Here is a 24644-nt window from a genome sequence, read left to right as displayed (position 1 = left end):
TGGTGCTGTTTGTTAATAAATGTAATAAGACTGCGCGCGGCCATGGAAGCAGAAGGTGCTTTGGCGTTAAATAAGTTATTAAAGCTGAAGGTGGCAAATTGATTTGCTGCCCCTACAGGACTCTAATACAAAATCGTATGAGCATATACGTTAATTTCTAATAAAAACAAAAATAGGGGAGTAGTGGCGCTGTGGCTAGGGAAGGTGGGTCTGTGATCGGAAGGTCGCCGGTTCAACTCCATGGACTGACAACATCAAAATGTTGGTGAGAAAGGTGAAACACCCACACCTGCCTTCACCCTCATTTGCCCCACTCTGGGCCCTTAGCAAGGTCCTTAACTTAAGGTCCCCTGGGCGCCCTAGATGGCAGCTCTCTGCTCCACAGAGGGCTGTGGTAGCTCGGTGGTCCGTGGTTGTTTCAGGAAGAACATCCCACATAGAAACAATTGCCAAGACGTTGTGTGAGTTAGTGCGCTGTAACTCCTGAAGAAGGGAGCAGCTGAAAGAAGAAAACAACTTGACAGAAGTGTTTCATGCACAAATCAGCCAGACTGGAATGTTAAATCAGAAATTCATGACATTTCTGAGTTAGAATTCAGATGTTGTAGTTTCTGTAGTTACTGTGCACCAAAACAAGTTATTATTATTATTATAATAAGAAATTCATTAGAATCCTATTTCAATAAAGCTGAACTGTCCTTTTAAACTATATTTGTATTATATTTGTCACCCACTATATTAAACAACATAACTTTTAATTATGATAAATGATACAACTAAAATGTGTTATTATTATTATTTTAAGAAGTCAGTAATAATACTTTCACATCTGTCTGATATCCCTCCGCCTAATTGAGCCGAGCCGCAGCACCTGTGTCTCCCTCCGCCTACCTCACGGCTCGGTGAGCGGAGGAGACGACGTGTTTTCCCCTTCAGGTCCGGCTGGAGGTCTGACGGCTGCCTGGTACCGGTCCGGTGGAGACACGCTCTTATCGATGTTTTCCACCTGATGTCTGCATTTCACGCAACTGCTTGAAGAAACCCGGCGGAAGCGATGGGGGCGTTCGGGCTGATGTTGGGGATTTTACAGTACGTCGGACTTTACGTCCAACTTAACGCAGGTCTGAGCGGCGGGAAGCAGCTGGACAATCAGGTCTCCGGGAACCGTAAGTTGTTCACGGTTTGGGGTTCGCATCCCTGTCAGGGAGGATATCAACACTGATTTTAATTTAGTTTTTTTATTTTCTTACTTATAGATCGTGAAGTCTGCAGCCAGCATTCAGTTTAAACAGCTGTGGTTGGAGGGAAAAATAAAAACTGACGAAATAAATTAACGTTTTCTGCAAACATGCAGTGAATGCTGACTGATGAATGACTGCTGAAATACATGTAGCTGAAATTGAACAGTAAAATTTAAAACTAGCTAAACTAACATAAAAAAAAATCACAGCTGAAATACAGAACTGGCAAATCAGTAGCTAAGAATTGAAATGAGCTCGGTGAAATTAACAGTAGCTTGCAAAACATTAGCTCAACCTTAAAGTTAAAACCATAGCTAAAAAAAACAAAAGAGCAAAACAGTTGTTAAAAGTCTACAATTAGCAAAATAATACCTAAAAGTAAAACTAAGCTAAACTGTAATTAAAAGTTACATTTACCAAAGCTGTAGATAAAAGTAAAACCTAAAGGGATTAAAGAGTTTGTCTGAATAGATTTCAGAAAACAATGTTTTTGGAGGAATTGAAGAGACCAGGGAATGAGTTTCTATAGGGACTGTATTGTAAACAATTTTTATTAATGGGAAAAAAGTACTGAAGTCATAACTATTAAAAGCATGGTGTTTTTGAGCAAGCTTAATGTTTTATGTAAATAAAGTTATAGCACGAAGAATGTGGAAATACATGATTGCAAAAGCTGTACGGGAGAAACTACAAACAGGAAAACAGTTTGTTGAATGAGCATTCAAAGAATTATTACACTTTAATTTGTGTTTGTTCACAATTAAATGTACAGTAAATCCAAGGGTGTCAGGAACATCCGTAATGTGGAGGAGTGCGTAAAAAAAGTGTTCACTAATGTACAAAAAGCAGCATTTCACCTAGATTTCCTTTACTTCCACACATTTACAGCATGTTTCTCACCAAGTTTGTGTAAATTCAGCTGTGGGTTTTAAAGACATTTTAACTTTAATGCACTTTAATACAGAGCGTCAGGTCGGCACTATTTGTCTTTATAGAGAAATAAAAAAACATCACCACTGGACTTTTTTACTTGTGTTCAACACTACTCATCTAAATGATGTTTCTCATGAAGCTTGAGGACAATAAGGTGTGGGGTTTTAAAGACATTTCAGCTTTAATGCACCTGAACGCACCATGTCTCTTACACCTGCAGCGTCACCAGTGTTGCCAGGTGAGAAATGTAGGATTATCGTACTAGAGATAAAATTATTGTATTTTGAGGGAAATTATCGTACACCGGTCATAACCAAAATAACAAATCTATTGATGCACTATAGTAGTGATGGGTCTGCTTCCAGACCGGCTCTGCTTCTTCTCCTTTTCTTTTCCTCACTCATGGGGCGGGCGCAGTGGACTGTTCATCCAATCACGGCCGTTGTTCTGAGGCAAACGCATACACGTCACTCGTAGGTCACATTTAGAAAAGCACGCCAATCGTGCATCTGTTTGCAGACACAGATGCCTTCAGGGTTCACAAAAAAATTCCAACAGACACTTGCGACAGGCTGATGACAACCGATTACAACCACACATTCACGGAATGGTCAAATTATTGTATATTTGGCCTTTTTGGGGATTATTGATCGTACAGAGGGCAAAATTGTCGTACAAATACAATAATTATCGTACACCTGGCAACACTGAGCGTCACAGTTCCAGCTAAGCTAAGATGCTACAGACGTAGCGCTCCTCTCAAGCATCCTCCTAACATGAATATATGTTTATGATCAACCCCCCGGTCAACAACTGCCCGCACTAAGCTCGCTAAACTGAGGTGTCTCCACCTCCTCCACCTGTGCGCGTTTTATGCGGAGCCAGGAGGAGACGCACAGAAACACTGCAGGTGTTACACCATATTCTGTGACCGTGGCAACAGGCTGCTGTGTTCAGAGTTGGAGGTAACCAGGAAAACCTGGAGTGGAGTTTTAGTGGTTTGAGTATTCTATTAATCAAGTGGAATGGATTCGTTCAAGAAGAAAGAGAAGCTGCGCAGACTGAACTAATGTTTTATAGTAAAAGTGTGGGGGGGTCCAAATGAACGTTTTTTTTAATGTGGGGCGGACTTGTCCCCTTCACGTATAATGGTTGCGACGCCTATGAGTAAATCAACAGAAACAACTTTTTAAAGTAACTTAGTAATTTGTCACTCTTCAATACAGAACCTGTTGATGTTGAACACATCAGGTGTATCGTACAGTTAAACTGGTGCCTTTTTTGGTTGATCTACTTTAAAAAATCATAGAGATCTGTTTAATTTGATCTACATGATCAATGGTAATGGGTATTTTTGACCAAATAGTTCAGTCGAGGTAAATGTATTAATGTGAAAATGTTACATTTCCAATAAAATACAAAGGCTGTCCAGACTCCTCCATTATCAAATGCATCTAATGTGATCTGAACTGCAATTTAGATATAAAGTGATATATTTGTATCTGTTGAGGAGGTTTTAAAACAGGCTCTGTGCAAACCAGTGTACTAAGTAACATGTGGCAATAAACCGCGTAACAGTTTGAATAAATCTTTAGTTCAGCTTTACACAAATCTGCTCTTTCTGTCAAGGCTCATCTCGTTTAGTTTGAGTTCAACTTTGTCGTTGCTGTTGTACATTTAATAGTTTGCTGCTTTTCTTTACAAAACTGTTAACATTCTGTTTTTTTTTTAAATTTGTGTAACTTTTTCAGAATTCTAAAGTATGATAATTAATTTGTTAAAAGTATGTCATTATTTCTATTCTATTTGACAATTACCAGATGTCAGTAGTTTCTTGGATACTGTGGAGACAGTGTACAGAACCTGGGCCTCCAAACCAAACAGCTGATATCGAGCTTATTGTTGACAGTGTTTAACACGAGAACAGCTGTACAAAGCAAGATTTTATGAGTCCACCTTTCACTCGTGTACCTAGTTTCCTGAGGTATTCATGAATTTTATGACACGTATTGATCAAAAGCCCCCAAAAATTATAATACCAAAGCCTCCCCCCCCCCCATGTTTTTGAGCTGTACTCCTGCAGGTAGTTTTACGAGCCCAGAGAGACAATGTGACACACTTCAGAGTACAAGTACTGAGACTAGTCAAAACAGGCATTACAGAAAAAGCAAGCTTCACTGTAGTTCACTTCATATTATTAAATTTCAACAAATATATTTTAACAGTGAAAACTGTTGCTCTTACATACATTTTAAATCAGGAGTTTTTCTTTTTGTGTGTGCCAGCTGCTATTAATGATGCATACAAATTCAAAAGATTGCACATTTCTTGTTAATTCTGGGGGAAAACATTAAAGAAAAACTAAAGACTTTTTTGCTGAGAATTTAAAACCCAAGACAGTATTAAGCTTTATTACTCCATTAGTTAATAATACTGATAATGAGGTAGTAGTCACCTGTGTGTGTGCCTTATAAGATTGAAGAAGCTCCTTCCATAAGAAATCAAACCTTACTTACATGTCATGTATGGCATGAAATGGCTACTTAACCATGGATATTCAGAGGAAAATGTTGCATACTTCCCAAGTCTCCGAGAAAAAATGTGTGCACCCGGCTCATAAATAACACCAGGGCATGGTTCGCACCAAATAACACCTCAGAGAACTATACTAGTGGCCACATATGGACAAATTTAGTCTCCACAGTCCCATTCGTCTGCCCTATTACAATATATCAAGTTTCCTGAGGGTCTATTTCAAGACATTGCTGTCTACATTGTGGATTTATTCGAACGTGGAGCTTATGACTGCAGGTTTGCCAACACTCTTGTAGGTTTTTTCAGTAAACGGCCTAAAGCATTTATTCCTAATGCTACAACAAACAGTGATGGCATTCCTAACTTCTGTTTTTGCTCGTGAAGGAAACTTGCATAATCACAACCAATAATAAACCACCATTTACATCTCCTGTTTTTATAAGTTCATAAGTGAACATGGGCATGTAGCGCTGTAATAGAGTGCTGAAGGACTCCATTCAGGCAGCACGCGCTACAAAATGGCCCTGCAAACCTGCACTTACTGAAATGCTTTACAGCTAGTTGGCTTCACCCTACGCCACAGTTAGTGAATCCCTGTTCCACTTTTTCAGAGGAGGACCAATGAGGACAAAACTGAATCTCCTGCCTCCACCGGAGGCAGTGGACAGTATGATGATGTTAGAGACAAAGTGGCTCTACAATAAAGTCAAAGTGTTCTAACACAAACAAGTACTCAAAATTAGAGGTTCCTAACCCACCAAAGCCTCTGTTGGAGCTACGGTCAGCGAGAAGAAGCCTTTTCATGTTGGAAAAGGAGAGATGCACTACAGCAATCCTTTCTGCATAGCAGTAGACTGGACGGAGTTCATTTGTCCTCAGTGACGGGAAAAGATGGAATGCAGCACGACTCTTGCTTTGCTCAAACGAAACACCAAGAACCGATACAGCAGAGGAACCCCTCAGCCCAAAGCAAACACCAAAAAACTATTCTGCAAACATTAAAAAATGTTTGTGAAAACGTGTAATGAATCTGAGCAAATGTCTTGAGTTTTAGAACTCACGTCACTTGTAATTTTGATCATGTTTTGTGTTTTATGAAGAAGAGTTTATTTGCATTTAAGAGCACTTCTGTCAAGTGAGTTTAAATATAAATTGCAGACAGTTTTTTGCATTACAAAGATACTATTAATGCTGAGCAAGTTGCTATTTTTGCTAAAAGTGAGAAAGATTGTTTGGCTAACATGGAGTTTGCTGGTGAAGATTCTCAGTCATCCAGGACATGATAAATTCAAATAAATTCAATTTTTTTAATTGAACTTTTTTTTTAAAAAATCTAACATGGAGTTGTGTTCTGAGATCTACATAGTGGATGCACTTATATTTTGTTCGGCACTGGTATTACTTCTTGACGCTAGATAGCGCTGCTTTGACAGGGTAGCGCAAGAAGAGAACTGCAGAAAAAAGAATGAGGCAGGATGGTGTTCTGTAATGGCGTCTGGCATCATAGCACACTTGCTGTAATTAAGTCAGGTTGTCTGGACGGTTCCTTTGTGTTGAAACGTTTCGTCTTTCATCCGAAGGACTTCATCAGTCTGAAGAACCACAACAAACAGGCCCATAAGTAGCTTACTCACATAGTGGGCCAACCAGTTCGATGGTGATAAGATGGTTTCTGGAGTCCGCCCTCTCCCCCGTCGGTTCCTCTGAGGCAGCCATGGCCAAAGTGGTTCAAAACATCAACGTTCATGCTCAATAATCCAGGTACAAAATCCAACAATATTAAGTCAGGTCCTCTGGTCGGTTTCAAATATCCCACATCCCATAGTGGACCAGCCAAAACGGCTGGTTGGCCCGTGATTGTGCTACTTATGGGACTGAGGTTGTTGTGGCTCCTTGGACTGATCAAGTCTTTTGGATGAAAGTCAAAATGTTTCAACACAAAGAAACCGTCCAGAGGACCTGACTTAACTTTGTTGGATTTTTTTTACCTGGGTTATTGAGCAGGGCAGCACGGTGGCGCAACTGGTAGAGCTGCTGCCTCTCAGCGAGCAGGTCCTTGGTTCAAACCCCGGTCCAGGGGCCTTTCTGGGTGGAGTTTGCATGTTCTCTCCGTGCATGCGTGGGTTTTCTCCGGGTGCTCCGGTTTCCTCCCACAGACCAAAAACATGCATGTTAGGCTGATTGGTAACTCTAAATTGTCTCTAGGTGTGAGTGAGAGAGTGAATGGTTGTTTGTCTCGTTTGTCTCCATGCGTCCCTGTGATGGACTGGAGACCTGTCCAGGGTGTCCCCCGCCCCTCGCACAGTGATTGCTGGACATGGGCACCAGCGACCCCCGTGACCCAAAGTGGAATAAGCGGGTAAAGAAAATGGATGGATGGATAAATGTTGATGTTTTTCATTTGATATTCCTTGATTGCCTGTTGTTGTCTGTACCTCGTCTGTGTTCTTTATTTAAAACAGGTCTCTCTTGTAAATGAGTCCTTGTGGATCAATGAGACTAACCTGTACAGTGTTTCCCCTAGTTAACTTGCCATGGTGGGGTGCTCATCCATGATTTTAGTTGACAGGGGAGGACGGACACATGTCTGAGCGCAGCAGTTTTTGAGTGGGGGCGGGGGGTGTTCAGCTTGAGGGAATAGGCAACGTGAGTGCTGCCTTTAGATTTTTAGCTAGAGAGCCTGTATTTCGTGCCGCTAGCTTAGTGCTATATCAGTGCCGGGTGGGTGGGTGGCAGGGCAAGTTCAGTTTGGTAGGCGGGGTGCTCAGTTCTGTTGACGGGGTGGGGCACCCCGCTTGTATAATCGTAGGGGAAACACTGCTGTATAAGTAAAGGTTGAATTAATGTTGCTGTAATTAAGTTTTTGAGTTCACCGTCATCTTTTTTCGAACAACTGCCACAACAATTCACATTTCACGGTCACTTTTACAACATGAGTGTTTTGTTTTTTTTTATTGAGCAGGTATATTAATTTATACCATTCTGTATGATCTTAAATTTAATGTTTTTTAATCACAATGAGGGATCCAGGAAACAAAATAAAAACATATTACTTTAACTTTTAAATGGCAGCAGCTCCAGCACCACAACACTGAGTTTCGGTATCTTGCATAGGTAATCCTCAAAATATTTTTTTTATCAGGCTCTTTTGATAAATTGCTCAGACAGAGGGGCGCTGAGCCTTCATGCAGAGCAGGGAGGCTGTCTGCACTGTTCTGGAGAGTGCTTGCTAGATTCAGACCTGACTCATTCGTTTCAGATAAGTGCATCTGGCCCCAACACCCCAGTTTCTACTTGAGCTGAAGTGTAGATTAGATCACCTGCAAAGAAAAATTACGTGTTCACTGTGAATTCAAAGACTCTTGTTAGACAGCAACAGCTTCACATAATTGTTGTCACATGTCATGACACTACAGGTACGTCTTACCTGTGATGTGAACATGGAGGTCAGGTCTTAGCAGTGAGGAACGAGGAGGATGTTAAAATTGTTGTGAGGACTTTGGCCTAAAAGAAAACTAAACATATAGACGATAGTAATGATGCAACTAGGGATGCACGATATTATCGGCATGGTATCGTATCGGTCGATATTAACTTTATAGTTAAATAACGGACATCAGCCATTCCATCAAAATAATCACTGATATAAAAAACACTGTTTTTGTACGACAACCCAGTGACAAGGATGCCTGCAGCGCCAGCACAACGTGATGACGTCACGTGCGCCTACCTGATCTGATCATGGCGGAGAGGAAGAAGTCAAAATATTGGTGGTGTGGAATTTTTTTGTTTTGTTTTGTCGAGGATGTTGGATTCCAAAGATTTTTGGACTACATTGAGCCTTGTTACATTGTCCCCAGTCTGAGATATTTTTCTGACGTACCCTTACCCTTACGTAGCCTTACAAGAACCCTGCAGATGTTGGATGCTGTCTATCATGGTGCACTAAGATTCATAACTGGCTGTGATTATCGTACCCACCACTGCACCCTGTATTCACTGGTTAACTGGACATCATTAACTTCACGCAGACTCTCTCACTGGTACATTTTCATCTTTAAATCACTTCTTGGTCTGCTGCCTTCGTACATCTCCTCCTACATGTCTCTGCCTGAGTGCAGCTACGGAGTGCGCTCTCAGGACATTATTACCTGCAGTGTTCCCTCAGTGAGGACTGAACTAGGCAAAAGGGCCTTCTCTTACTCCGCTCCTGTTTCCTGGAATATCTTACAAAAAGATTTGAAGCTCTCGACCTTGACCTCTCTAAGTGGCTTTAAACATCTGTTGGACTCCTGGCAGGGACCAATGCTGACATGTTCCTGTTTTTAGTTTTCTACATTCACCTTAGAATCTAGCTGTTTTTTTGTTGTTGTTACCTTTTCCTTTTAGCATCCTATTTAGCCATCCTATTTGTAAAAAACAAACAAACAAACAAAAACCTGCAGTATGACTTTTTATAATTGTTTATTGTTGTTGCTGTTGTCCATTGTTGTCATCTTTCTTTGTTGAAGTCAGGTCTCTCTTGTAAATGAGTCCTCGAGGCTCAATGGGATTTACCTGTCTAAATAAAGGTTGATTGATTACCCGTGTTACAAGCCGTCCGACGTCATTGAGAAGCTAATAGCTGATAGCACTTGGTTGAGCTTTACCACAGACATTTGGACGTCAAGTGTTAGCCCGTTAGCATGATTAGTCTTACGGCACAATGGATAGACAAAAATTTTGGACTTAAAAAGTCTGTCCTTCATGGCCAAGAGTGCAGAGGATCCCACACTGCAGCTATTAACCTGGAACAAGCCTCCACAAGTGAGACAGCATCGCAGGTGACTAATGCTAATAAATAATATTTAACACTTTTCATTTAATATAAGTTAAAGTGCTATGCATATGTCTGTTACTGAATATATGTCACCAGCTCTTACAGCTGTTACACAATTTTTGTAGCAAATAAGCCTAAATAAGAGGGCTATGTTCTGACAAAGGAAAGTACATTAAAAATATCTGTATCAGTTATCGACCAAATAAGTTTTAACATATTGGCGTATCGTGTGTCGGCCAAAAATCCACTATCGTACATCCCTAGATGCAACACATGGTTTGAAAACTGACCATTCTAGTTCAGTAGGTTGCAGTTTTAGTGCATTTTGGCATAGTACTTGGTTCTTTTGTAAGCACACCACTTTCACAGTGTGGGGGCGTGCACCAATTCATTAGGCTTCCAAACTGTCAGGGATACTCTGCAAGGTGTCCTTCTAATGAGCATGGCCAGCCCAGGCAGTTTTCATTGGCTTTCAGTTTAATGGAGCTCTGACAGAGTGTGTCAGGGTGGGGGTGGACAGATTATAGTCATGCAGTCATAGCAGAGGCTGGAGGTGGCCTGGTTAGGAAGAGTAAAACAATAGAGGATGAAGCACACCTTGACTGTTCTGTCTGCAGAAGTGAGTATTAAGACATCACAATTTGACTTAAAGGGATGTCTGTTTTATCTGGTTGGGCAAAGATCTCAGGAAATGATTTGACGGGACAGAGTTCAGAAACATAAATCTTGAGTGAGCAGTGACAAAAAATATATCTTTAGCACTGACACTCTTTAAATGGTCCACCCTCTTGTATTGGAAATTAACTGACCTGCAGTGTCAATGAATATTTTTTTAGTTGGCTGCCCACTCTGGCCATGCTTTAATCACGGTTGGAGCACCAGCAGATGGATAGGGTGGCTGTGGGCTGAGGAAGCTGCTCTGCACCCAGTTGCTCTGGCTGTGATTAGAGCCACAGTTCTGAACCACAAAGCCCCATGTATACAGAAAAAGTAGTCAATCATATTGTTTGTCTGACTGCTGTTTATGAGTAGAAATAGGCAGCTATGCCCAGGAGCCATAGCACCGCAAAACAGCCATGCCCTCAATATCCTTCGCATGGCTGTCCATTCATCCAGCCATCCATTTTGTTATCCGCTTTCCTCTTTCTGGGTTGCAGGGCAGCTGGTGCCCATCTCCAGCAGTCACTGTGCAAGAGGTAGGGTGCACCCTGGACAGGTCGCAAATTCATTACAGGGCCACATAGAGACAAAGAAGATAACCAACCATTCACACTTTCACCCTAACCTAGAATCATTTAGTTACCAGTCAACCCAACATGCATGTTTTTGGTCTGTGGGAGGAAACTGGAATATGTATATGAAGGACATAAAAAGGCTGGAAGCTGAATCTTAAACCTTCATTCTATGACTCCACAGCACTAGCCACTTCACTACCATGCCACCATACGATCAAGCCAACTTTTAGATTTTATTATGAACTAACGAAAGGGAGAAAGAAACTTGGACGTGATCAGAACAAATGAACGGAGCTTCAAAGATAAGGGGAAGTTCATACTGTCATAATGCAGTGACCAAAACTGAAAACTGGAAATGCAGCTTTGTGACAGAATCAAGTTTCACTAAAATGAAATATCAAAGTATAAATCACCCCCCAGTGTAGATTTCTTCTTTTAAAAAAAAAAAAAAAAAGTGTAGGAAGAAGCAATCCTATCAAGCTGAATGCTCCTGTATTCAGTGGTCACATCTACAAGACAACACAAACACGATCACAGGGAAGTTTTCATCTGAGCAGAATGTTACACTGTCTTTGATCACCGACAAATCCGGATGGACTGCAGTGTGCTACTTTTTAAATGCCTGTAAGCTTCGTGATCCGTTGTCAACAACATGTGCTACATCATGCTGCCACGTCCTGAGAGGAAACGCCAAAATATCTTCTGAGTCCCATGTCCCAGGGGTTATGAAAAATTCACTCTACAAGCCAGAAGTAACGGCAGCAACGAGCAGACAGCTGCTTGCTTGATTACCTGCTCCAGCCTTTTTTCATTATTTTTACCTTCCACCTTGAATTCAGGTTGAAGGTCCCGCAGCGAACGTTTATTTCCCCAAAGACTCTGTGTCTGTGTGCGCCACTGTTTTGATTCTAAAAATACATAAAAATGCTATATTGACTTTCTGATGAATCCCACTTTACTTATTATTGTTCATAACTAAAACTAAACACTGTTGTTGTTTTTTCCTTGAAACAATATCCTGTAAAGGAACTGTGCTCTACAAACATCCCGCAACATTATTTCAACGTGACTATGACCTTGAAATGTTTTTAAAGCCGTGTTTCTCATATTCACTAACAAATCATAGCCTTAGTTTGTAAGAGATATTTTTAATTATTTTTCCCATGATTAATCAGCAGGTTGTCTCATTGCAGCATCTTCCTGTTGTTTCATCCAACAATCCCTCTGGGTCTCTGGGATTATTAAGGCCGTTCATCAAATGAATAAAATTCAATCTGTTCACAGGTTATTTACTGTACGTTCACCTTAGTGAAAAATGCAGTGTTAATCAGGAGTTTGGTGTCTTGGTATTTACATGTTCTTTTCTTTTAATTGTTCTTTTTGTCTCTTTGTTGCCTTGCAGACGTGACTCCATCAGGAGTATTACATTAATGAGTCTGATTTCACCAGATGTTCTTGTTGGGAAGCATCTTTTCCAGTGGAATGTATTTGCACTTAAAACAAATATGAATTTCTGCACTTCTCTTCAAACACGAGTTACTTTTAACACACGCCACCAAAAGCAATAATGTTTTTGCTCTTGTGTGTGTGCGTGTTTGTTTTTCTGTAGCATTAGCAAAGTATTTCATGAACCAGGGAACAGTTTTTAACAAAAACTTCAGAAAGTAGTGTACATCTACACTTAACTTTTGGACTCAACCAAATTCAAGATGTGTTCAAAATTTCTTTTTGAGCAATAAATCATAGAAACTATTGCTTATATGAAGTCAGACCTTTGTCCAATAGATCTATTGTTTACTCTCTTTTAGAAAAGGATCAAGCATTTTGACATTGAACAGTGTTTGTCATTTACTATTTACTTAATTGATCAATTTAGAATTTATAGATTGACTTTCTTCTTCCTTTTTAAGTTAAATGGCTTCTCATGTGATATGTGGCAGTAAACTGGTTATAGAAAAAAGTAAACTATAACGTGTAATAGTTTGACAAAGATAAATTGAAGTTCTTTGTCTGTTTTCACCCTTTAAGCTGTTCCTCTTGCTCATACAAGCTCACACGCATGAATAAGGAAAGACACGGCTGTCACACTTGCTTCTCTTCCATGCTAATGAGTCCTGTGTAATTTAGTCATCCTGAAACAGCTCCACTTCCCTCCACGGGGAAGACGGAAAGAATCGATGAGTGTGGATTTATGCCTTTCATTTTGTCTCAGACCTGGACGGAGAAATTATTTACCATTACCAGAAAAAGAAAGGCTGGTCTCCTGAGGCTTGAAATGCTTTGTTTACATATTTATGTCATCTGTTGCATTGTTTTCCTTCGTTATTGCGTCCCTTTGTTATTTTTAATGAGCCTTCGGTGGACGGAGAGCTGCTATCACTTCTATCATTACTCGCTGAGCAATAAAGTGAAAAACACTAAGGATGGCCATTTAAAATATGCATGTGCTTCACGTGCTGCTTCAAACAAGAGTCCCTTGCCTCAGCTTCATGGTTTTGACAGTGCTGCCTTAAAAAAATCCAATCATAGACAAGGCCAAGCCAAGCTCTTTATAAATGAGACAAAATTTCCCTGGAAGTCAATATTCTCTTCAGAGCTACGTGTTTTTCATCTTTCTGCAGCTGGAGCCATGACAATTTGCTAGTGGAGTCAGCTTTTGTGTTGATTTAGCATTCTGCTAAGGTTACAGGATTGATTTCTGCAGCTGCAGCTGTGATTAAAGCTGTGTTTGAGTGTCTGTCTCTTATCAAAATATCTCAGGACAAACTTTAATAAAACTTGCAGAAAGTAATCACTGGACGCATGTCTACTGATTATATTTAGTCAACCCTATTTGAGATTGCTGCTACTGCCAAAACAGACCTTTAATAATACAACATTTCAACTCCGTTAATTTTACATACGTATACTGACCTAAGTTTTGTTGTAGTACACATGTTCGCTCACAATCACTACAGTGCACAATGCATACAGTGCTAGATTATGAATTTATACAGGTTTTAAAACGACATTCAAAATAAATAGTTGGTAAATTACAAAAAAAATAAAAAAACAACTCTAGGTCTCTAGAATCACAAAAAGAAAACTATGATGGATTCCACTTGCCGGCAATGACTGAATGTTTAGGAAAAAAGGTTAAAAATTACAGCAATAGGAGGGCTATGCAGCTCAAGTGAGGAAAAGTTGAACCCCTGCAAACTTGAGACATTTCTGCAGCCCAATGAGACTAGATGATACTTTATAAACCCCCCCCCCCCCCCCCCCCCAGGGATTTGAGGCATCCAGTAGCATGTTCTAATTATACAGAAAAAAAACATGTAAAAATAATACACAAAAAAAGGAGAAGCAAAATACACAAATTTGGAAAAAGAAAATATGCAGCTATATTGAGCAGCTATACGAGCACCCAGGTGTGACAAAGCTAAGTGTTTTTGGCAGCAGGAGGCTCGTTAGCTGTAAAAACATAAAAATAGATTCCATAATCAACATTGTATAAGCCGCAGTGTTCAAAGCATGTGAAAAAAGTAGCGGCTTATAGACCGGAAATTACGGTATGTTAGACTGGTGTAGTGGAAACGTAGGTACGTGCCACTAGTTGTAGTATGACAATATATGAGATATATGCATACAATATTCACGAGTTCCTCATCTTTCTGACTGTGTAAGGTCGTGCATTGAATTTAACAGAAATGTAACGAGAGACGTTATTTATCTTTGACCCATCAAATCAATGCGGTCATTTATTTTCAGAATCAAAGTTTAACATCAAACATTTACATTGATTTGGCAAAATATGAAAATAATAACAGACAAGTTTCACAGAAAATGAGCATCGATCACTCGGCGGTGATCAAGGACTTTGCTTCAGATATTCCTAAGATATCTGTACTGATTTTATGAGAAAGAGGCGAGTTTTAAGATGAAATGGAGATTTATCTTACAGAGAAATATGTGAGGGAATTAATCTGTTTGACCAGAAATTGCACGCTCCATCAGATATCAGCTTGCCCACGGTACACTTGGTCGAAAATAGAACTATCTACCTTGATGATGAAATCAGCGTCGGCGTAGGTTCCTTTCTGACTCTTTTCAGCGTCTCCGTGAGAACTACCAAACCCTCAGAGAGTCGTACGTGGTTTTCAAACAGAAATTATAATCCCAAAACGTCTCTGGATCATCCTGAATGCGTTTGCACCCAAGAACTCTGAACTCCTTTCATTCTTCAGAACTTCTCAGACTCTTAATTGTCAGCAACTCTGCCAGAACCGGGAAGTTGCCACATTTTTAATGGGTCGACTTCCGGGTCATTTGAGAGCTTTTTGATTGGTCGATGGACCAGAAATAGAGGTGTGGTTTGTGATGTAAGATGTTATCATAAGTCAAGGATTGTTTTCAACATACAGAAAAGATTATTGCAGACGACCAGACTTCGTGGAGTCTCACGCTGTTGTATCTTCTCAAATAGTAAAACATGACATTTCTTCTCAGTAAACATTTTAGTTGACCGAAAACCGACCTTTAACATACTTACATTACTTGGCTCATTTCAGACAGAGAATCAAGAAATGCATATTAACCTGATTTCTTCTTTGAATGAGGAATAAAAATCATTACTTACTGCTTATGTAAAATAAAAATGAGTAGTTCTTTCCAACCTGTAAGCATTGAATGGAACTAACACAATTTGATTATCAAACATTTGTAAAACAGTAATGATTATAGAGAATTGTCTTTTCTGCTTGATTAATTCAAGAAAGAAAGTCACCAGATGGCTCAGACTGTATTCAGATCAATGAAAATAACAGTCTCTGTCCATCTGATAGATTTGAGGTCATCAGGGTCAGATCAGGGTCAGATCAGGTTCACTACACTGGTACAGGGCATGCATGAGGACAGCAGGACAGTGGTGAGATGTGCTGTAGGAGTGACAGATAGCTTCAAGGTGGAGGTGGGAGTGCATCAAGGATCGGCTCTGAGCCCCTTCTTGATTGCTTTGGTGATGGATCGACTAACAGATGAGGTCAGACAGGAATCCCCGTGGAATATGATGTTTGCAGATGACATTGTGATCTGTGGTGAGACCAGGGAATAGGTGGAAGGGAACTTGGAGAGGTGGGGGTATGCACTTGAAAGAAGAGGAATGAAAGTCAGCCATAGAAAGACAGAGTACGTGTGTGAATGAAAGGGAGGAGGTGGAACAGTGAGGCTACAAGGAGCAGAGGACACAAAGGTGCAGGACTTCAAGTACTTGGGGTCCACTGTCCAGGAAAATAGGAAATTTGGTAAAGAAGTGAAAAAGAGTCCAGGCAGGATGGAGTGGATGGAGAAAAGTTTCAGGAGCGATTTGTGACCAAAAAGTGTGTCAGCAAAGGTCAAAGGAAAAGTTTACAAGACAGTGGTGAGACCAGCTATATTGTTAATCTGGAGACAGTGGCACTGACAAAAAGACAGGAGAAAGAACTGGAAGTGGCAGAAATGAAGATGTTGAGGTTCTCCTTGAGTGACAAGGCTGGATAAGATTAGGAATGAGATCATCAGAGGTACAGCACACGTTGAACAACTGGGAGATAAAGTTAGAGAGACCATACTGAGATGGTTTGTACATGTCCAGAGGAGGGACAGTGGGTATACTGGTAGAAGATGACATATAACACAGGGTGATCGGCTTTAGATCTAGTTTTTCATTGATGCTGATTCTGTTTATGCTTTTGTTATTATTCCTATTTAACACAAGGTCATCAGATCTGATTTAGTATTTCATTGTTTCTGACAAATTTAAAATGATGCTAAACATATTGCGTGTTACTAAAGTTGAAAATGAAGACATCAGGTTTAATTTTTATTTATTTATTCAACACCACACACTATGTCACACAAACGCTGATAATTAAACTGAACACACTATTAAAAACAAGTTAACTGAACTGTAAACTACATTAATGAACTCTTGTTTTCATCCTGGAATCTGGTCCCACGTTGTCCATCTGGCTCGTTCAGGCTGTCACTCCTTTGATTAATGCAGCTTAAAATATTACATGGATTGAATAAAAGTACTGAGGGGAATTTTAAATAAATAGTTCATCCAACATATCTCTCTTCTACGTCCTCCTGCACTGCACCTGGGCCGAGCCTCGTTTAGAACCGGTTCGCCTGGTGGAAGGACAGCTTCTTCTTCTTTCAGGAAAAATAAAAAATAAGTTGGTTGTTGTGTGACCACAGTAAACTCAAGCAAACATTATTAAGAACGTTGATTTACCTGCAGTAAAACAGCTACTGATTATCACGGAGTAAAGTGAACTTTTAGCCCGGAGGAAAGGAGCGTGCGGAGACAGCATGCATGCGCATTAGGTGAAGGTACAAAATTCACAGCGCCGTCTAATGACTCGGCATGGTAACTACAGCGAATTCAGTGGGGCGGGGGAGATTCCTCCGGATGCATGTAAACACAAAATGCGTCCGTGTCAACGCAAATCTTTTCCTCTAATTAACATACGAAAAAACCTATGTTTCCCCCCATCGTGCCCGTGTAAATATGGCCTCAGTCCTCACCTCCTACAGGTGTGCAGTGGAGAGCATCCTGTGCTCCAGCATCAACGTGTGGCATGGAGACTGCACAGCTGCAGATAGAAAAGCTTTGCAGAAAGTGGTGAAGGTTGCACAGAAGATGTTGGAGTCAGTCTCACCACCATCACAGACATCTTCACCTCCAGATGCAGGACGAGAGCCACCTGCATCATGAAGGACCCCACTCACCCAGCACACACAAATTTTCGCCTCGCTCCCTTCAGACAGAAGGCTGAGGAGCATTAAGTGTAGAACCACCATGCTGAGGAACAGCTTCTACCCTGAGGCTGTTAGACTCATGAATCTCTAATCAAGAAAAATCACTGTGATGTCACTTGGTTATTGATATGTGCTGCTGACTATCCATGATGCTGATCTCTTGCTGCTGATTATTTCATGCTGTGTTCATTCGTCTGCTCACACAGACTCATGTTCATGCCGCTGTTGTTCTGGCACATTTTTTTTGTACCATTAGTGCTTAGTGCATTCTTAGTTCATGACTCGGATTTTATTAATGTTTTTCTTTGCAATTTGTGTTTTTGTTGGTTGTAACTGGGATCCTGTGTTCATAGTTTCGTCCCACCTCATGTACCACGTGGGGTGCGTATGACTAATAAATCTCTCTGACGTAAAGTGATACACAGAAAGTGATCGTGTTGAATGAACATCAACGGGCAAGAATCCAGAAGATGAAATTAACATTTCAGAGGAAGTTGGAAGAGTTTTTTTTTAATACTGCACCTGAGAACTCCCAACGCAGACGTCCATTCAGTGAAAGAGGCAAAGGAAAAGGGAGGGCTGTGTGGAAAAACAAGATAAATGAGCTTCTAATTGTTCAAAAGACTGGGTAAAGCAAGTTTTTCAGATTAATGAGCTGGTGAGAAAGGCATTCAAACAAAATGATGGGAATTTTTTTTTAAATGTTGCAACATTAAAGTCCCTTTTGGTTGAGAGGAAAACGAGACTAAAAATCTGTCAACAGCTCTGGACTCTGTGGGTGGAAGGAGCTTGAGTTTTCCAGGAGGCATCAGGAGATACAAAGTAGATAAAGTCAGAATCACCTTGACTCCGGGCTGCGTTAGGGAATCAGTCTCCTGGAGAGGGTCAGAACAGTTCTCTTTGTACAGAAGAGCCTCCACATAGCTGCTGTAGCACTGCATACCCTCAAGCTGATTAGTTTTATTGAATGTTACATTGTATCATCATTATCTTAAGAAGAAGAGCTTGTTTCTGTCTAGTTTATGCAATTTTTAATTCAACCTTGGATAAAACATATTTTGCTAACAGCTGTCTCCTTTTATATTCTGATGCATGCTCAATAATCCAGGTTGGAAAATCTAACAAATCAGGTCCTCTGGATGGATTAAAAAAAAAGTTTTGTATTTTATCCAAAAGACTTTGTCAGTCTGAAGAGCTGCACTAAACTCAGTCTTTTAAATAGCCCCTTCTCAAAGTGGATCAACCAGTTTGCTGGAGAAAAACAAAACCAGTTCACATGATCAAGGAGGACCATCAGCCTAACGACTGATTGTTAATACTCTGATGGCCGCTTGTTATTCACAGGGGCTGAGTGATGCTAGCTCACAGCACTGTAAGAGGAGGACAATTGAACATGAAGGCCTCCACTGTGATGAGGTACTGTTTATAAGACTGAGTTTAATGCAGCTCCTCAAACAGAGTATTTTGAATAAAAGACAAAAACTTTTTTTTTTTTTTTTTTTACTCCGTCCAGAGAACCTGACCTGACTTTGTTAGAGTTGTCTCTTTCATTGCATCTTTGTTTTAGTATATTTCATATTGTATCAGACTTGGTTGGATAAATAAATCCACTCGTTCTCACAGTAAGACAAACGCTTTTCTATACGCAGAAGAAGCTGTTTATCTGCTCTCATCTTAAAATGTGTTCGTATTGTTAGATGGAGGTAGACGGAACGAAACTGACGTGAGTTTAATGGATTTTCTGTCTCGAGTGCATTTGCATGAGCGAGCAGAGTTCAACACTTCACCATGTTACATAATCAGGAATAATAAAACAAAGCTTCAAATGTAAAAAAAACCACCGATATTTGCTGCCGTGCACCTTTATTTAAAAAGCTTCGTCTCCCGGCTGAAAAATAATACAAGGAAAAACGCATCATGCACGGCGTGTCTCGGATTTGTCAAAAGCTTGTTGAGTGTCGACACACATTTAATCTGCCGGCTCAAGTGTCATTTTCATCAAAGAAAACACTGAAGCTGCACGAACACAGCGGGAGTTTAATTTTAGCTTTGCAACATGGTGCAAGTGGAGAAACTGCATCCTCGAAACCGAACGATGCTTCTCGTCTTTTCTTATGGCAAAAGATTTTACCCCATACGTGATAAAAATAGAAGAAAATTAAAGAAGCATTCCATTTCTTGTCAAAGTTTAAAAAAAAAGATGTGCAGGAACAAACTGGGGATGACTCTCAGCAACAATCACCACATTCTAGTTTACTATCCGTAAAAAATGACTAGTTTCCATTGTTTGTCAGGGTAAATTAGCTGTGGTGGCCATCTTGAATTGGGTTAACTCCAAAAGTTAGTTGTAGTTGAACATTCATTGATTACTTTCTGCGAGTCATTACAATCTGTGCTTTATGACGTTAACAGTGCTGACAAATGATCTTTGACCTGAGGTGTTTAATTCCTATAAAACATTTTTCACAGTAAGGTAAGCTTTCATGAATTTAATCTGAACCTCCATGTCATTCATTTATTCACATCTTCCTAAAGATGCTGTGTCTTTCATGCGTCAGCTCCTCTGACTCCTTTTCATCCATCATTCTCAGCTCGTTGTTCTCTTCTTACTGTCCTCGGCTCACCTCTGCCCTCGTCTGTCTCCTTCTTTCTCCACACTTCCTGGCCCTGAAAGCTTTCACCCCCACATTATGTCACTTCCTGAAGAACAAGGCTAAAAGCAGCGGTGCACTGAGAGCATGACTCACGAGGACCCGGTCACTTCTGCGACTCCACTTTGCTACACTCGTCTGCTTTCAGCCTCCTGCTCATCCTCAGCATCACCTCTTCACTAAACAACAAGGACGTAAAAAGTCCTAACAGATCTAAGGATTTGTGTAATTTTTGTTTGCTCAGTATATTTTTATGGAAGAAGATTGTTGGATTGAGTGGTACTTTAATATTTACTGTAGAATTGGTTTTATATTTCACAAACATTTGTTTTGTTTGATTACTTTGTTTTGACCTTAAATCAGCCGAGATAGTTCATTTTGTAAAATGGGCCAGAGAGCAGGAAAAGAGATCTTTTAAAATATGAATAAAGTATAAAAATAAAAAAAGAATAGTTTGGGCTATTTTGGTTGTGGTTTATTTGTTTTGGGAAATGAATAAACTGAAAGCGAAGTACAAATTGTTCTTCTGTTTAGTTCAGTTCACAACAGAAGTCATTTCAAAACCAAACAAAATCCTAATTATTTTACTCAATCTGATCATTTACAATGACATAGTCTACTTCAAGCCAATACAGTACATTACAGTAACACTCAGATTCAGTCACATATAAATATAAAAATCAGCAGATTGTTCTCGACGAGCACAACCCTATAAGTTTTATCATACTGTTATATTTGTGACGATGAATAGAAAACTTTATTTTTTTCCTCAAATACAAGTTTGTGTCCAAAGTTCTGATCGTTTCCTGCCGCAGTGAAAGCATGAATGTTCAGCTTTATTTTATTTGTGTAATTTCTCAGCTCTCTTCACCGAGGTCCCACGTGACGTTACAACGCACAGCGGTGAGGACGTGGAGATGGCCTGCTCTTTCCGAGGAGCAGCTTTTACTTCCTACTCCCTGGAGATCCAGTGGTGGTACCTGAAGAACCACAGAAACACGCAGGAGTCGCCTGCACACGTCCCTAACAATGTAAGCCAACGCAGCTTCTTTAGGCAGAAAGGTAAGACGTGGAGTTCTGCGAAAGCGATGATGTTGTCCAAGAGAAATATTTGATGTGGCACTCCTTTGGATCTGCGTGAAGACTCCCAGAGCACCTGTCTGGTTTTGAGAGTCGTCGTTCCTTTTCTCAAGTTTTCACCATCCCAACTGTTTCCAACACTTGTGGGAACCGTGTGGGCTGAGCCTAAAGTTCACATCAGTAAAAAGAAACGCAATATAAGTCGTGGCAGGAGCCTTGTGGCATGAAAACGAAGGTATAATTGCTGATTAGCATTTGCCAGCAGTAGGGGAGCAGGTTGACTCCATCCCATCATGGGGGAGGCTCAGACTCCCCTGGTGTACCTCCAGACACTATAATTGGCACTGAGAAAGAAATAGATTTTCAAAATCTCTCTCCGCTCCATGCATAATTCATACCAATGCCCAAAAGAATACCCCTGTGCTTCTGCATACATAATCACCCCACCAGCCCCCACCCGCGTACACACACAGTCCTGCTCAGAGGCTTGGTGGTGTGGAGTGGATGTTGGTGCAAGCATGTCTGAACAAGAAGAAGAAGAACGTCCTGGTGAAAAGGTTCTGGAAACGTCCAACTTGTTTGTTTTTGCTGCCGCAGCGAGAGACTGCTTGTAGATATGATCGTTTCCGAGATGTGCAGCTCATCCTTCATCCCTGTTTCTGTGCAGGTTCAGACCCAGGAGGAGAAGCCCAAAGATGCAACGAAAATAAGTGTAAGGAGCGTTTCTGTGGCTAACGCAAATTATGACTTATATGCATGAACGAATAATTATTAACATTTTGATTATTATTATTATTATTATCAAGAAGGAAATCGGTCCTCTTTAAAGGGTTTTATGTGTCCGGGTGTAATGAAAAAAAAAGACCTGGTCTTTACCAGGTTGTAAAATGATTTATTTCTAACTTCAAGTTTACAAATCAACAACTTTCAGTATATCATTATGAATTGGTAAACATGAGAAAAGTCATAAGGAAAACATGAGTGTGGAAAACTAACGCCACTTGGGCTTTTCCCATAGGAATGAAGAGGGAAAGTCACAGCCTGGTGCTGCAGGTCAAATGCATTGAGTGATCGTCATTGATGAGACCGCCTCTGTGTAAGCAGGGGTTTTAGCATGGCTGGTCTGAAGCAAAAAAGGTGTGTGATAGCACAATGACAAGGTGGAAGGACATCAGCTATGACTTTAGAGGCGCTTGTTACTTATCGAACTGGAAAGAGTTCCAGTTCTGTTCAGTTCTGGAGTGGAAAACATGTGACAGCTGCTAATCTTACCAGGAGGTAGTATTACAGAAAATTCACCCCAAAGGTCAGACAGTGCAATGCTCAAAGATGTCGAAAAACCTGGGGGAGCAATCTCCGACTCTGCAGGCCTCAACCAGCAGGTTAAAGATTAAAATGCAGCTAGCTTGTCCAGTTTGGATTTGTTTCTGTTGAACAAAAAATGCCAAGGTGGAATCTGTAGTTAGTTTTTGTCCACTTCAGGTTAGATTTGACTGTTTTTTATAACCTGGTAAAGACCAGATCCATTGTTTAATGTGCCGATACATAAAACTTTATAGAGTTGAATCAGGGCAGAGTTTCTTTGTCCCATAAAGTTAGATGTTTCCAAAGACTTCAAGTGTTTCATCTAGTATTTCTAATAGGTTCTGGTTTAAAATATGCTGCCTGGTTCCTCCCTAGGTGGTCAAAGTGGCCGGCAGCAACATTTCCCACAAACTTCGCCTCTCCAGCGTCAAACCGGCAGACGAGGGCACCTACGAGTGTCATGTTATCGATCACAGCGGTCCTGTGGCGCAGCAGTACCGTGTGCAGGCGTACCTCAAAGTAGAGCCTGAGAGGAGCAAGGAGTCAGACAGAGTCCAGCTGCAGGAAGCAGAACAGCCTTACTCCCTCCCTGCAGACGGGGAGCAGGGAGGTGAGGAGGTCAGCTGGCACCAGCACCGGCTGTAAGAGGAGCTGTGGGCTTCAGCCCGTCTGCATGGACTGTCATCTCTTTCTTTATTACCTCATGCTGTTATGAGACGTTTGTGCTTAAAGCTGCCACTCGTGTTGTTGAGTGCTGTTTGTGGACAGGTGCACGAAAGATCCCTCTGTCCAGTTTCTGTCATCTTTAACTAAACCACACAACAGCAGCTGAACAGTTTAAACATTTGAAAAGATCGGGAGAATAAATGAGGCTTTATGTTCAATTCTGTTCATTAGAAATAGCTTAATTTGCTTCTGAGTGAAAACTGTCAGCATTTAGCTTTCTAAACCACCACAAGGCAAATTTACAATTTTGTCTCTTAAAGACAGTAAGAAAATTCTTCCGTCATCTTTATTTGTGGACTTTTAATGTGCATTGACTCCTACAGTCCGAAGTGCATCTTAACCAAATGAAACAACCAGTTTACTGTGGTAGTCATGCCAGTGCTTTGTCATCGTTCTCAGTATCAACATTTGTCTCCGTTTTTACGAAGAGTCGCACTTGTTGCCGTTTTATTTACTGTTTGTTCTCAGTGCTCGTGACGTTTTTTTTTAGACTTGATTGTAAGAAAACATAGTTTAAATTAATTTATTTATTCTGCTACTTGTTACTCTATTACTGTGGATCAAACGATAAATGTAACCTTTTAGAGACACTGGTAGGAGACCCGGGGGAAGACTCAGAAGTTGCTGGAAGGTTTGTGTATCTTCTCTGGCTGGGAACACCTCAGGGTCCCCCAGGACAAGCTGGAAAGTCACTGAAGAGAGGGACGTCTGCGTTTCTCTCATGGGGCCGTTGCCTCTGTGACCCCACTACAGATGAACGGTAGAAGATGGAGATTTTTGAAGATTTTATCATATTAGGTTTTAATTGTGTATATTTGCATCTATCTGTTGGAAATACCAAACAATTAGTGGATTTTTGTTAAAAGGAATGGAACATTTTTTTGGTTTTGTCTTTCTTTAAACACTCAGAAAATATACTAATGAATCTTTCTGTATATTAAAAAACAGTTTGAGTTATATTAACATGAAAGCTTGAGTGTTGCTGCTGTGCAGCTCTGCAGAAGCTTCCGCACCTCTTCAGCACTGATTAGTTCCTCTTTTTATCCAGCAGGGGGCAGCATACACATATTTATACACTTACAACTGAGGCAAAAACACCACAGGACACAGTAAAACAATTTTTTTAAATACATTTTCAGAACGTTTTTTTTTTAATTATCTTTACGTGTCAAACATGCAGAAAGCTGAAAAGATATTCTTATTGCCATTGATGAGTAAAACTGGACTGAACACACCAAAAGTTTAAAGTCTGCAGGTTCTGGGGCAGCAAAAGACTGCTGATGCTGCTTCTCTTAGGAAATTATTAAAAATGACACAAACATGAAAAAACGTGTGC

At 40.5% G+C, this 24644-nt stretch overlaps 1 protein-coding gene across 1 annotated transcript; it reads left to right on the top strand.

The window, feature by feature from the left end:
- Nucleotides 1–1040: 1040 nt before the first annotated feature.
- Nucleotides 1041–23227, top strand: LOC119412133 (V-set and transmembrane domain-containing protein 2-like protein). Its single transcript, XM_037679109.1, has 4 exons — nucleotides 1041–1166; nucleotides 21059–21228; nucleotides 21945–21989; nucleotides 22958–23227. Exons 1-4 carry the CDS (start codon nucleotides 1055–1057, stop codon nucleotides 23225–23227), a joined length of 597 nt encoding a protein of 198 aa, XP_037535037.1. The 5' UTR covers nucleotides 1041–1054.
- The last annotated feature ends 1417 nt before the right edge of the window (nucleotides 23228–24644 follow it).

Source organism: Nematolebias whitei, chromosome 7 (genome assembly GCF_014905685.2).
Source record: "Nematolebias whitei isolate Nwh7 chromosome 7, NemWhi1, whole genome shotgun sequence".
NCBI classification, from domain to species: Eukaryota; Metazoa; Chordata; class Actinopteri; order Cyprinodontiformes; family Rivulidae; genus Nematolebias; species Nematolebias whitei.
The sequence above is the reverse complement of the archived record's forward strand: the minus strand, read 5'-3'. Positions and strand labels throughout refer to the sequence as shown.

What these genes read in the sequence shown, in the direction of transcription:
- LOC119412133 (XM_037679109.1), top strand. Translation starts at nt 1,055, where the DNA reads ATGGGGGCGTTCGGGCTGATGTTGGGGATTTTACAGTACGTCGGACTT. An exon ending in CAATCAGGTCTCCGGGAACC is followed by an intron (nt 1,167 to 21,058) that starts GTAAGTTGTTCA and finishes GTAATTTCTCAG; the next exon opens with CTCTCTTCACCGAGGTCCCA. An exon ending in CTGCACACGTCCCTAACAAT is followed by an intron (nt 21,229 to 21,944) that starts GTAAGCCAACGC and finishes GTTTCTGTGCAG; the next exon opens with GTTCAGACCCAGGAGGAGAA.